Source organism: Leptosomus discolor, chromosome 1, assembly GCF_034619465.1.
Source record: "Leptosomus discolor isolate bLepDis1 chromosome 1, bLepDis1.hap2, whole genome shotgun sequence".
Lineage (NCBI taxonomy): Eukaryota > Metazoa > Chordata > Aves > Leptosomiformes > Leptosomidae > Leptosomus > Leptosomus discolor.
This window is the reverse complement of record NC_141391.1, coordinates 59080925-59095801: the sequence shown is the minus strand read 5'-3', so window position 1 is coordinate 59095801 and position 14877 is coordinate 59080925. Positions and strand designations below refer to the sequence as shown.

Genomic DNA, 14877 nt, shown 5'->3' with positions numbered 1-14877 from the left:
CTGTGAGGCACTGTATAGGGATTTAAAGAGAATATTCTAAAGTAGAAAAAAAGTCTTCCCTTATTTATATTTAATTCACAGACTGCGAGTTCCAAGAAAATGTAGTTTTGTTTTTGATAACTCTGTTCACCTGCCCATGTTCCAGAAAAAATCTCGTAACGTACTGTACATCAGTTTAATAAATCACACTCTAAGAAAAGGTATAAACCTTGAAGATCACAGTATTTACAGGTTTTGCTGCTGAAATCAAAAATAGAAGCGTATAAAAATATTTCAAGTAGCTAATGATGAAGATTTAAAGAGGTATCAAGTTCCTGGAAAGGACAGAATTATAAAAAAAAAGGAAAATGCAGTTACTTACGATTCTGAAGCATTTGCATAATATGTTCTTTAATCATAGGTAAAACAAGTTTTCCTCCAAGGCCACACGCCATCCTGTCCAGTGCACTCTCACCAGCAACTGCATTGCTAAATATCAGTTACAGAAATATCAGTGGTTTGATATCTACAATAAAACAAACAGTCCAACAGGGCACAGAAGTGCCCTTTCCTGTAGTTCTAGACTTCAAATTTTTGCCATCTGAATACACCTGAGCCTCCATAAGTAAATAAAGCATACCCAAATCTAAAAACACACACACCAGTCACAAAATAATTATCTGATTATTGATATAAGACAGTGATTAAGTCTAGTAACAAAGACACTTGGGCTTTACTAGCACTGAAGGTATAGACTGAATTTTGTGACAATTACACACACCTAGAAAGCTAAAACTAAATTTGTAATGAATTAAGCAATAATACTGGCCATCATCTTTTTGTCATGAGAACAGAAAATCAGACTTGCTATGAATCAGGTGAACCAGCACAATGCAACCTTTGGCACTTAGGAGACCTTTCCTGCATGGCTGCAGCACCAGTACTCTAGTCACACCCATCTCTTGCCAATGACTCAGGCAGGAAACATGCAGTCCATGAGGAATTTGTGTCTCTCAGTCAGTTCCAGAACTGAGAATAGCCAAACATTATCTGTGCAAAGTGACTTGTTCCACCCAATTATGCCCTACAGAAAAGCAAGAAAGTTTCCAGGACATAGACAACTACTGTTACAGCCTGGCTATGGCTAGCACTGTAATAACTCAAGTTTATTACAGTCCATCCTAGACAGCTTTGCTGATGGAAAAGCTGAGTAATGGTTCAGACAGGGATGAATCTCCCTCTTCTTTCAAGTATCAGTCAGCTGGGTCAGAAATAGATGTCTTCAAACCATTATGCTTGAATACCCAAGTCTCATTACAAACCATAAACAGTCTAGAAACTCACATGCTGTGAACTAAGCTGCTTGCGCAAAGATATTGACAACGTTGTATTTGTTCTTCAGATGAGTCATGTTCAAATGAACAGTCACATCACCAGCAGGACAACAGAGCATGGGCACACAGGTTTAGACTGGAGCAAACTCACTAAATTTAACAGCAGCTTTTGTCTGAAATTACATTCTTTGAGCTCTTTCCTCCAACCATTAATTCACACATTCAGTTTGAGGCAATAAAGAGAGTCTGCCTTAGAAAAATGACCACACACCTCCCTGCAATGTTTGCAAGGCTTTTGCCAGGAAAAGAGGAAGTTGGATCAACCTTTTCCTCCTTTAGAATTTCACTGGTCTATGAAGCCAGAGCAGCAAAAAACTGGAAATGCTAAAATATTTCCCATTGCTTTTGTGTATACTGACTCACATCCCCCTTAGTCAGAACTGAACACACCCTAACTAGGCTACAGCCTGATGATCATCAGCCTGTTTCTTGGACTGAGAAATTCCAGTCACCTTATGAATCTACAAACATTCAAGCACCAGAAGAGGTTAGCATGCACATCATCTGATCAACAGCTCTCCACAAAGCTGAACTTCAGTGGTGGGAAACACATAATGTGAGTTAATCTGCTAAAAGAAAAGACTATCACTACACACGCACAATCACCAGAGACTAGTTGATGTCCAGTATTTTGTGTCTAAGCCTCAAGCTCTCCTGTTTCTTCGAGGGCCAAAGGAGCTATGCTTCTCCTTTAGGCTAAGGTTGCAGAGCATAATTTGTTTTCTGATCTTTGCTTGCTCTACTTGCAACTTGTAACAAAAAAGGGAAAATTTTCACTCTAAAATCCATAGGGAGCTAACTTGTATTTAGAAGAACAAAGTCACTCTGCTGACAATAAAGAGAAATTGGCATGCCTCAAGTGAATGATTCAGAGCACTTACTAAACTGCCTAAGGCAGGTCATCCGAATCAACTTCCACACCCTGAAAGGCTTGATGAGGATTCGAACTTTAATATTCTATTTCCCCTTGAAATTTAGCTGAGTGAAAAGATTCAAATACTTGACAAACCCGAATGCAGTGGTGTCTGACAGCTCTACCTGTATGGCAAAATTTCACAATTGAGGAAATGAAACAGGTTAAAAGGGTCTGGTTTACCATGTGAGAGGAGGAAGAAAGGAGAGCTTACTTTCAATTCCATAATTTAGGGGAACAAATAAAAGTATTCCAAGTGAAGCAGAAATTAAACAGGTTCTTCCATAAATTCCTACGCATCGGTTTTGCAAGTGTCTTCACATGCCCGATACCTAGTAGAAGGTACTATACAGTTCAGTGGTCAATCAATGTCTCTTCTACCGCCTATGTTTCAAAGTGCTCTGTGACAAATTGTTTCAAAATTCTACTTACATCTGAGTCTTGAAGAAGATGGCAGATGTGGCAAAAAAGTGTCTAGGCTAGTAAAGGAACATCCGTGTATTTACACAAGTGTGGAGATAGTTATCTCCTACACATATTTCTGCTTTCTTCTATTTCATTCTAACTCTATTTGGACAACAGCAGATGTAACAGAATGCTGTAGACAAACCGCTGTTGTTCTAGTGAAAAGTTGGAGCAAGCTACAAAGCACACACGAAGAAGCAAATTGGAAAGACTGGATGTGTTTAGTAGATATTTCTTGCCTAAGACACAGCAAGATAAGCTACTCTGCTGGTCATTCCAAGGGATTTAAAATAATAGCAAAATCACAATACTTTCGAGCTAGGTGAAATTCAGCAGGAATTCCACTATGCATTCTGATGTCCTTTCAAAGGTAGGTAGCTTTTTTCTTTAACACCACCTTTTCAAGGGCATAGATACAGAAAAACATGAATAGGTTGGTTGTAGATGATTAAACAGATCCATATCCTTCAGCTTTGGTTCCAGCTAACTTCAGGGTAAGCCCTAAATCTAAACACTTAGGAAGCACTGACTTCTGAACTGAGTAACACAAACAACAGAAGAAACAGAAGTCTGAAAAGTTAAAACAGCGCAAAATAGCAGACAAGAGGACATGCAACTTGTAGAAGTAAATTAGAGCAACACACGAATACCGAAATAATTTACTTACTTGCTGAACTGTACCTAAATAGCCTACATAAACTGAGAACAGTTGAATATACGCTCATGACCGAGGGAACAAAATTAGAAGAGTTACTTGAGTAAAGAAAAAGTTATGCACTGCACTTATTTGCATCTTGCACTTAAAATCTCCCTTTAGCCACAGTCTTGATAATATATTAAACAACTAGTTTCATAATTAATTACCTGTCAAAATCATCATCTTCAAGCTCATCTGCATTTGCCCAATCTTCATCTTCTTCCAAGTCAACCATCATTGCTAACATTTGGGGAACTGAAAAAAGAAAGTTCTAAACTCCAGTTGCTTTCTTAAAATAGATTCTCAAATAATAAGCACAAAATTTAAATTCTCTCCTTTCAAAAAATCATTGAAGGAAAGTAACTCTTCTTCCAGTAGCAGACAGCCAAGTCTGTCAAACTGCATCAGCCAATAATTCAGATTTTAAAAAAAAGTATTTTCAGAACATTCAAATTGAGGATACCAAAAAAAAAAGTGGAGTATATTTCTTACCAAGACTCACAGTGCAATGCAAGATTTTTTTTTTTAAATCAGGAAGATTGTAAAAAGTAAATTCATTAATAAAGACTAAGTTCCTTGGAAAGAGTTAAAAATAGTATTACATGCTTTAAGCACTCATATATTTCATTGATTTTGCTGAAACTGACATCGCCCTTGAATATTTACTGATGAAAGAGACTATTTGTTAGAGAAGAATACTACTCAACCCTTAGTTTTACTAAAATGATAAATTTTGTTAACTATATGTACAGTGGTCACTTAGCATAAAGCTTTACTTTTACAATAAGGTAATGGTTTATAACTAGAGATTTTTCCCCACTTAACATAAATTATTTTTTATATAATGAAAATATCTTGCACATAATAATCCACCAATCTTCTACCTCTACCTCTGTAGATCGATTCTGTCTGCTTGTCTCAGTATAAGTCTTTATAGAGGTTATTCCACAATCTTTATCATGATGTTCAACTACTAAGCAATAAACAAAACCTATTTTTCTGAGTTGTTCTCACAGGAGGAAGGAGTGCAGTGATCTGTTTATTCTAAGCCTGCCTGTTCCCGTGCACTTCAGCAGCCCAAGGGGTGAGAAGTATACCTTGCACTTTCAGAGCAAAGTAGGGTGCTCTTAAGTATTCTTTACTTAAGGATTACACTAACCACTCAGTAGTTGTTTGAATTCAACACCATTTAAGCAAAAAAGCTTCACTTTGCCCTGGAAAGAAAAGGTTTCAGTCAAATACTCAACCTTTGAGCTTGAAGAATCTTCTTAGTACAGTCTACCACAGACCTTGAGGACAGTAATTGTAGTTAACTGACCTTTACAGCAACCTACCTCAAAAACTAGCAGGCACACAGTAGTCCATGCTGCTGCTGAGATTTACTGCAACTTATTACGTATACTGCAACCAGTGAATTTCATAATATACTTATGCTACTGTAATCTATGATAGAGGCACAACCCTAAGCAAACTCGCCTCACCGTACATCCGGACAGATGAGAAACTTCTGATCAACTGATGAAAACGTTGCTCGCTGACAGCATTGTGGGGGAAGTATCAAGAAAACATCAAATTACAGATTGATTTGCTTGATGCGGCTGTATATCTTCAGCCAGAGACTATACCATGGTTGCAAAAAACCTTCAGAGAGCTTTTATATACATATCATGATAACTTAATGGACACTATGAACTCTCTTGCATGATGCCCATACATCAGAATTCTATATAGTTACTAGTTACTGAAAAGAATTTCCTCAAAAAAAAGAGAAAAATATTATCGGCCAGAAGCTTTTCAGACTCAGACACTCATAAGCATACATGTGAAAACGATGTATCGTCACACCTCTGAAACACAGAAGTCAACCGTCACCTGCCACAAACGCTATGTGGTTCCAAAAACTGATGTCACAGTGTTCACTGCTACTAACAAGCAAGGCTGAGAACAAACTGTCATTCAAAGCTGTCTGGCCATCGTTATATCTACAACCTGCAAAAGCTTGTAAACACGTTGTTTCTTCTTGATGTTTAATATGAACGTGGTTGCCAGTAAGTATAGTTTTACAAAGAATTCTTTTTTAAAGGTAGAGTTGTGCATTAAAGTTTCAATATTGTCCCAACAAGCCCTCAAAATTTCATTATTGCCAATATGTAGACTGTTTACAAACAAGTTAAGGATGAGCCCGCTAAGCCTGGCTCTTGTCAAAGTATGCCACGACTCTCCATTTTCTGGACACTGAGGAAAACTACAGTCAAAGGTAGCCTGCAGCTCTAATTTCTAGGGAGAGAGCAATAAAACACTCTGCTATACTGAGCTCAAGGACGGAAGTCTGAACCCAGCTGGAATTCCTGAGCAGATAACTGGTACATAGGACACAGACTTACTCCTAAATCAGCATCGTGTTCGTTCAGCAAAACCAGCATAAGATGAGTTTTGCCTAAGACCCAGTTCTAGTCATAAGGATCAAGTGATCTATCAACTTTTAAGCTGAATGAAAACAGAAAGCCTTTTAAACTAAGACACAAAACCAAGACAAAAGCAATCCTTTTTGGCTACCTTTTTATCATTCTCTGAACATAACTGCTTTACTAGCGCTGCAAAATAAATGTCTTTCACCTTAGTGATTCATTAATAAGAATGAAGAGCAATTAAGAGCAATTTTACAATGGGTTGCAAACCAAAGGCATTTCATTCCCACATGGTGCCTTATCTCAGTACAAATATTTCATTCCTAAACAGCAACTAGCAACCCAATATAAAAGTAATACATTCTAAAAAGATATGAGGTACTTCACTATGCTGCCTGACCAAATAAAAAGCTTGTAATAATTTGGGGGACAGCAAATGTCAAGCGTTAATATTCCCGACAAGCTACAGAATAGAGTGAAAACGGAGTATTCTCAAGATTTTCAAATTTCAAAATACATTCTAAAAGAATCTGTTCTTTAAAAAACCATTCTAAAAGTAAACAAAACTTCCAGGCAATAGTTTAAACACTTAAGCCAAGCAGATCCAGTCTACATTTTCCAGAAGTTTTATGATTATTTTAGTGACATGTATATACGCATCTTTCCCCAACCCAAGCACACAAGTAAAAAAAAAAGTTGCCTTTTAACAGACTGTCTTTGTCGAACTTTCAGAAAACAAACAAGAATCTAGACAAATACAAGTGTGACAGGGAGGGAAAAGAATCCTTCCAAAAAGCAAGCTACACTGCTGTGTCAGTGCCCTGATCTACTCACAGAAAGGGTTTAAAAGGCATAGAAATACCACTGCATACAGCATTGCTGCTGGGGCTGTCCAGAAGACAGTTATTTTTAGTATCTCAAATAATAATGCATGACTAAAAAAGTGCCTCTCCAAAGAATTTACAAACTGCATGTTAATTAGACTATCTCTAAGTATTTATATAAGCATCTGATTTTCGATTCACAGCTTTAACTCAACACTGAAGCTCAACATGCATGTTGAACTGCTGAATTCCTTCAGTCTTCAGTTGCCAGCACCGCAGAGTATCTGGCCTAAATACCAAACTTCAAACGTAGAACTTCAGAGCTAAATGCATCAACTTTTTTTTTTTTTTTTTTTTTTTACAGTATGAATTTCCAAAGCCAACAGAAAAGCATAGAAGCAGTATTTTCTTTGGAGACATCTAATGAAGAGTCTACTGTATTTTTATTCAAATTTTTGGTGGCTGCATAAGCACGGATTAATTTATGACGAGTCATAATAAGAAGGGCTTTTCTCCACAAGAAAACTCAATTCAGTGTCACCTAAGCTATCAGCACCACCAAACTCTGAGTTAGACATTTTCCCGCTGACCACCTGCAAAGCCAGTTTAACACTGTAAATGAAGACAAATTGTTTCAGGGAAGAAAATGAGCCAAATACTTACTGGCTTGTGCAACGATGTTTGTATGCCTCCTCAGCATAGCAGCAGCAGTTTCTGATAAGGTCACAATTACTTCAAGTGCCAACTGACGCTGCATGTTACTAAGACTGGCATCTGCACACAACTACAATCCAGAAGAACAGAGCAAATGGTTAGAACAGAAGTTTTGGGGTAGAAAGAGTGATTTAAAAAAATTCCTAGCTTTACCTTCAGACTTAGTTGCAAGGTAGGTTCTAAATGTGGTCGTAAATACTTGGGAACGGAATCTGCAATTTCTACAAGGGATTTCAGGACAGAATCATCATTTTGGTAGCAGGAGTCATTTACAGCCTATAAAGAGATAAGATTAAGATAAGATTAAACAAAAACAAATAACATGAATGAGACCACTGTTACAGAAGAAATTTGATTAACTGTATTCTTGTCTCTCTGAATAGCCTTGTTTAGTAGTAGTGACTTAGCATTAGTAGCTAAAATAGTTGATGCCTTAGGCCACAACCTTTTGATAAAGCTAATGCTGGTAACAAAGAACCAAGTGAATCTGGCAAAAGGAGCAGAACGAAGAAGATAAGGACCAGGGAGACAATTCTAAGAGAATGAAGTAACTTCAGAAGAAGGCCAGCCCAGCAACAGTGAAAACCAGTAAGAAATCAAGAGACCACCAACCAGAATTAAGTAATTTGCCTTGGGGACCAGGTGATCGGTGGTACAGGTGTAACTGAGAGGTATGAATTGGGGTAGGGGTCCCACTCCAGAGGCACCCAGCTTGAGCCGTAACCTGAGGACTAGTAAAAGACTAATTGGAAGCCTTCACTCAGACTTTGCATTTTCAGCAGGATCCTACGGTTGGACCCTGCTACGGTGGCCGGTGTGCATAAATCCGTAACAACTACAAAGCGACAACATGCAAGATCCAAAACTACAAGTAAGTTACAGCTCACAATGCTATATGCCATCAATTTTGACCATTATTAGTTTAAATCTAACAGAGTAGACACACACTCAAAGAATTAAGGTGACACATCGGAGGCGCCAACAGGCAAAAACACGCAGTACATTTTGACAAGCACAACTTCAAAACCCATTTTAAATAAAGAAAAACTCCTCAAAGTAACTCTGCCCAAAAGGAAAATGAGCCTAGCTCCTTTTCTCCCCGGTACACAGGAACAGCTTTGAATAGCTTACATTTACAAACCAGGAATCTCAAGACTAAATCTTTTTTTTCCAGGCAACTCTGGAGAGGCACCAAATTAAAGCAGATCTTTCAGCCTTCAGTCACGGAACACAGAGGAGAGAAAAAGAAATCAAGATTTTTGCAAGTATCTTTCCTAACCCACAGCTACATACTGAAAAGTAATTTAAAACTTACTTTTAACTGATCAGGTTGATACTCTAGTACCAAACCAGCACACAGTTATTCAATGGTGTTAAAACAATCCTAGAAGGACACCAAAACCCAAACCTCCAAAGAAAAAACAGCCTTTAAACACACTTTTGGGGTTTTGAAAAGAATTTTCATTAGTAAAGTATTTGATGTCTTCCTAATACAGAAACGTTTTTTTAAGTTAAATACTAAAAACTGCCTAACTATTAAGTCTAGAATCCAACATTTTTGATAATGCCACCCTAACATCCCACACTTTCAACACAGAAGTAGCACCTTCTAGTATGAGAAATGTTTTGAGGCAAAAAACCAAACAACCTATCTTGGTTAAGGCCTTTTGGACTAACAGTTACCACTCATCCTCTGATTCTGGCAAAGGATAATGTAATATTTACTGGAAGTTTCTTTAAAACTCTGTATTTTATACCCATTACAACTTTGACTAGTTTTTTAAAGCAAGACTAGGTTTCAAAGAGCACAGTGAGCCCTAAAAGGCAGAGGCACTTTTCTGTAGTATTTAACACCAACAGCCACAGAAGTCGGTTGAAGTTTCAGCTGCCTTTACCTCTACTGCAGGACAAATCTCTTGGATACAAGTTTCAGCTATTAGTTCTGAAAGTTCAACTTTCAGCACAACCATTACAGATACTGTTCTGCAAGGACTGAATTGCTAAGTCAGAATTTTATTTTTAACTTTTCACCACGCCAATATTTCAACAAAATGATCTTCAACAGCAACAAAAAAAGCATCCAACTGTCTCCAAAGGTCACTCACGACTGTTCTAACACATCCCATCTCCTATTTATAACCTCAGATCTCCACATCCATCTTGTGTTACCACAGCCAGAAAATCTAGTCCTTCTCGCAATAAATACTTTAAAGACAGATTTCATAGCATAGTTCTGTGCTCTACATTTGCAAAATAAAACTTGAAAATGCAAGCCAAGTGCATGTGTTTTTACAGCCTAAAATAGTAGCACTGAAACTTATATCACACAAAGTGGGTATTAGTCTGAAGTCTAAAAACAGCATACTATTTAATTGCAAAACATCAAGACGAATGGCATGCCCACCCCAAATCCTGCCTCACTCCCACTCATACAGTACTCAGTAGCCAAGGTCCTCTCAGCCAGATACGATTTTTGAACAATACAATTGCTATTGCCAAAGTCACAGAGGACTAACCACCAAATAGTGACTTCAATATCAAAATACTTATCTTGTACACACTAGAGCCCATTTTCAAGTTCAGTTGATTTTAATAAATTCCTCTCAGTTTCCACTTACGATCAAGCAGAATTCCATTGGTTGCAGAAGCCAGTACACTTGGCACAACCCTTCTTCAGCTTGCCACAAAGCACACAGATAAGGTTGATAGCTTACACTGTCAACAGGAACCTGCTTTACTGACTGTAGCAAGAAGTCAGTCTTTAACCTAAATTTCGCCTAATTTAAAATCACCAAAAGTTCACTACCACTGTTATCACAGGTACTTAGTTATTTCCATTTTTTCTTGATAGAGAAAGGGAACTATACTGTGAAATTGTTGTCCTTCAGAGTTCAAACCATTTCTATCTCTGGTTTGGTTTACAATAGGCTTCCTGCCAAAAGTAAACAACCTCATATTAGAATTCCAGATTTTGCTCAAATTCGTTCTTCCTAAAAGGGACCTAATCCAGCCTCAGAAATCATATGAGGCTCAAAAAGGCTTTTTGTTTGCAAGTTCCTAATTTATCAAACAATAAAGATAATTTGTCCAGACTGTTGTTCTTACTCTGAGAATCTTTGTTCAGAATAATTCTATGCTTTCCTCTAAACTGAAGAGATACAGGATATCATGGGTCAACAAATTTCCCAACAACCAATTACTTGAAATCTCAGGGTAGCCCATATTTAAAGTATATTTCAATATGATGGTTAATTTAAAAGCTATATGACTTTGAGTTAGATACCTTACGAAGAATTTTAACTCATTTATCTAGGTAACACTGTATAAATTAATCAGCATTAAACTATTTTCCTTAAAACCCTATCAGTTAGCTTGTGTTTACAAAATTCCTTATCAGTTTCCACTGTATCTTGCTAGTGACTGATGTCAGGCTAACTAAAATATAGTTAATCATAGAATCATAAGGTTGGAACAGACCTCCGAGATCATCAAGTCCAACCGTCAACCTAACACCCCCCATGCCCACTACACCATGTCCCAAAGTGCTACATCAACACGTTTTTTTTAACACCTCCAGGGATGGTGACTCCACCACTTCCCTGGGCAGCCTGTTCCAATGTTTGGCAACCCATTCAGTAAAGAAATTTTTCCTAATGTCCAATCTAAATCTTCCCTGGTACAACTTGAGGCTGTTTCCTCTTGTCCTACTGCTAGTTACTTGGGAGAAGAGACCAACGCCCACCTCACTGCAACCTCCTTTCAGGTAGCTGCAGAGAGCAATAAGGTCTCCCCTCCTCAGCCTCCTCTTCTCCAGACCAAACAACTCCAGTTCCCTCAGCCGTTCCTCATAAGACTTGTTCTCTAGAACCTTCACCAGTTTCATTGCCCTAATCCAGGTCTCAGCAAAAATTCATATGCTACACAAATTTGCAAGCCAATAATTTACGTTTGCATACAGTCAACACAGACAGCAATGGCACATTAAGTGTTACTTGTGTGGTTTCTTACCTGCAAGATTCCAGGTAGCAAATCTGCAAAATGTTTAAGAAGGGGAAGATTGTGCTCATTAGCAAGCACAAACGCAGCTGCAGCTCTAGCAGACAAAGTCTTGATCTAGAAGACAGGCAGGATGGGAGAAAAACGTGAAGAACTGGTAATGAAACACGCCTTTGTCTTCTTTTAACATCAGGTCTATTCTAAGACTACATTTTGTATTAACATTTCCCTTTTACATTTCCCTAATAGATATAGCAATTGGTTTTTAACACAGGATTTTACATCTTACTTCAAATTAAGGTAAAGTGATAATGAACATCTTCATCATTCATATCTTCCAGGATACAAAAAAAGTTTAGCACATTACAAGGTGGCAAGTATTCTCTAGTTTTGTTTTTGGTTTGGGGTTTTGTTTTTTTTTAAACGAGAGAAAAAAAGAAAAAGACATTGTTTTCAACCTCCATCCCAATTTCAAATGTGTATGTACGTGTCAAAAAGTCCCATTTTTCAAAAAGTGTGATCTAAGCATATAAAACATGCTTCTTTAAAGGCATGACTTGTGGCACTTTACAAAATGTTACTCAGTTGACTTTGAAAGGTCAGAAAAAGTAATCCATGGGGGAGCAGGAAACTAAACCCACATACCACAGCAGGGTTTCCTATCCTTGCCCAGCATTTTCCACGACAAGAGAAAAATTTTCAAAGTACAATTCTCTGCACAAATCAATAATCTGAAGCATTTCAGAAAAGCAGGGCTTGCTAACATGCCCTTACAGCCAAGCATGCACAAACAGTTCAAGGAGCTGTCAGAGTTTTGAGACATATGGTGTACACACACTATGTGTTGAGATATTACCTATCTATACTGTGAAACACAAGGGCCAGAAAGAGAGCTTAACAAGAAGTTTCTGACCCCTCATGCTGCTGGCTAAAACCCCTGGTTCTGATTTGGGCCACTACAACTAGGTTTCTCCAAACATAACTACTAAGGAAGAGTCTGGGCCTAAGCAGTGCAGATACGAGTCAGCTTTAGGACCATGAAAAGGTTTGACCCTTTTGTTTTGCAGTAGGCATAGTCAAAACTCCAGACATACATCAGTTTCAGGTAATGCAATTCTCCGGTTGGAATCTATGGTTTAATCTTTGTGTTTGAGACTACTACACTAAGTTTCTATGCTCAGGATATATGAAGAAAAAAAAAAAGAACATAAAGGTCTTACTGATGGATGCTCTTGATCTTGCATACACTGAACCAGCATTCTCTTAATGACCTCCAAATAGTGTTGCTGCTGATTGCCAAAAATCCCAGGAAAATTCCTAAATAAGAAAAGACTGAAACATTAATAAAAATTCACACAGTTTAACCTTAACTATTATTTTAAATTTATCCATTGTTTAAGCTACAGATTGCAACTGTACATGTAAGAGCTAAGTAAACCACAATACACCAGAATAAATTAAATATATATGATTCTTAATTAAGTTGCAACAGTTTTTTGTGACAGTTTTTCTTATATTTTTACAGACGTGATTTCGCTAACCTGCAAAAAATATAGCAAAGTCTGAATGCGTACCAGAAAATATGTAGGGCAGCCTCACGCAGTCCCACATTCTGAGAACTGACAGAGTCAAATAAGAATTTCAGAACTTCCGGCCACTGGTTATTGCCATCTTCGTCTAGATCAAACACAACAAAGTTTTAGGATCAGCAAACTTAAGACCGGTTAGATCACAATTATGCAGGGCAACCAGTCATCAGTACTAAAATTAGTTTTAAAAAAACTGATCTGAAGATGTGTCCAAGTCACAGTGTAAAATATGGCTGAAATGTTAGATCTAAAGGCACTCGGGAACAGAAGATGATCTCTATTTACTGTCCTGTAACAGCACTCAAAACAGAAACTGATGCAGATGTTTAGCATAACGTTCATAAAAATTTAAACAAAATTTGATTTCTAAACCTTAATACAATCTTACCTGAATGTAAGCAATTTAAAAAGCAGAGTTAAGGAATCTTATTTTTATCTGATCAAGGATAATGTAAACAAATATTAGGTTTTATTTTAAACCATGAAATTAGTACATCATGTGCAAACATCTACACAAGACTAGAGAACAAGAGATAAAAATACAACTACTATCAATACATAAACATTTTACCACAATATCAGCTTATATAAAGTACCTATTAAATTCCTGGCCAATTCGGCAACGATGTCACAGATTTTTTTCCTCATACTGGACTGTGTTTCCAACTGGATAATCAACAGCAATCCACTTTTGATAGAGGTCTGACCATCAGGTGAAAGAGCTGGATAAACTTCTTCAAAAGCAGAAGACAAAAGACGTCGTAGAAGCACAGCTGCCATTTGTCTAGCCTATTGAATAAGAAAGTATGTATGTTAAAGTGTTTTGATACGATAATCATGCGCTTATGAGGAAAGACACTGACATCATACTTCCAAATGATCAGTTTGCATCATGTAGACTTGTTTGGTGAATGGAATACCTCTCAAGCAAGAAATGACAATTATGATAGTAGTAAAAACACAGTAAAGAGACATCAGCTTACAACCGCGTTTCTAACAATTACAGCTCTTCAAAGAAATAGCAAGGAAATCCACTGAGGTATTCAGGTTTTTGTTAGAGCTGAACCTTGGACATATTTTGTGGCAAGTTAAGGACTTGGCTGCACTACTGAAAGATGTTTAAAGCATGTCTTCTCTCTATTTTAAATAGCCTGCTGAGATAATTATAATCCAGATAGGGTGTTTTTGATTAACAAGTGACTTAATGGGACAACTTTGTCAGACAATTAACCTGTAAACCCTCCTTCACTTTCTCCAACCACCAAACTTCACACTAAAGATTCAGGAACCTAGAGTTAAGATTTCGGCAAATAAAACTCTACTCTGAATGAAAAAACCCACCCCAAAGCTTTCAGCCTCTTGTAGACCTACAACAAAATGTTTTTCTTTAAACTTGAATTTGAGTATAGAAACCTCAATACCACATATTACAATCTCCTACGCTTCCTGCTTGCGTACAGCAATTCTATTATGGTATCATTTACATATCCGTATTTATTTACAATTATAGAAGAACCAGAAGCAAAAAATATGGCTAAGAAATTGAAAACGAATAGAGCAACACATGCAGTAAAGGCAAAAAGACACAGGAAACACTCATTGAATCCTCACAAAAAAACAATCCAATGCAACATGCACTTTTTTTCCCTAAGATATACTTATTTAAGGTGTACTTGAATGAAAAACAGTTTCACTTATAACAGCCTTTGGAATTAAAAAATATTCAATGAGCAGCAGAACTAATGAAGTCCGATTTCCAAAAGATCTCTCAACTGTATTGCTACAGCATAACCTGCAGTTTCAAAGGACAAACTGCTGCAAAGTCTCAACTTCTAATGTACCCTGTAAAAATCAGGTATTGCTAGAACATCTCCCAAGATACTATTCTTGTCACATTC

General features: G+C 37.3%; 1 protein-coding gene across 1 annotated transcript in view; it reads right to left on the bottom strand.

Annotated features, from left to right (window-relative positions):
• IPO5 (importin 5) overlaps positions 1 to 14877 on the bottom strand; it is a 48554-nt gene that overhangs the window by 21104 nt on the left and 12573 nt on the right. Inside the window, exons 3-10 of the mRNA XM_086482044.1 lie at positions 13576 to 13768; positions 12965 to 13067; positions 12611 to 12707; positions 11403 to 11507; positions 7548 to 7670; positions 7344 to 7464; positions 3616 to 3703; positions 362 to 468 (exon numbers count right to left, since the gene is read on the bottom strand). Of these exons, the coding sequence (XP_086338170.1) occupies positions 362 to 468; positions 3616 to 3703; positions 7344 to 7464; positions 7548 to 7670; positions 11403 to 11507; positions 12611 to 12707; positions 12965 to 13067; positions 13576 to 13768 (937 nt within the window). The remainder of the gene's footprint in view (positions 1 to 361; positions 469 to 3615; positions 3704 to 7343; positions 7465 to 7547; positions 7671 to 11402; positions 11508 to 12610; positions 12708 to 12964; positions 13068 to 13575; positions 13769 to 14877) is intronic.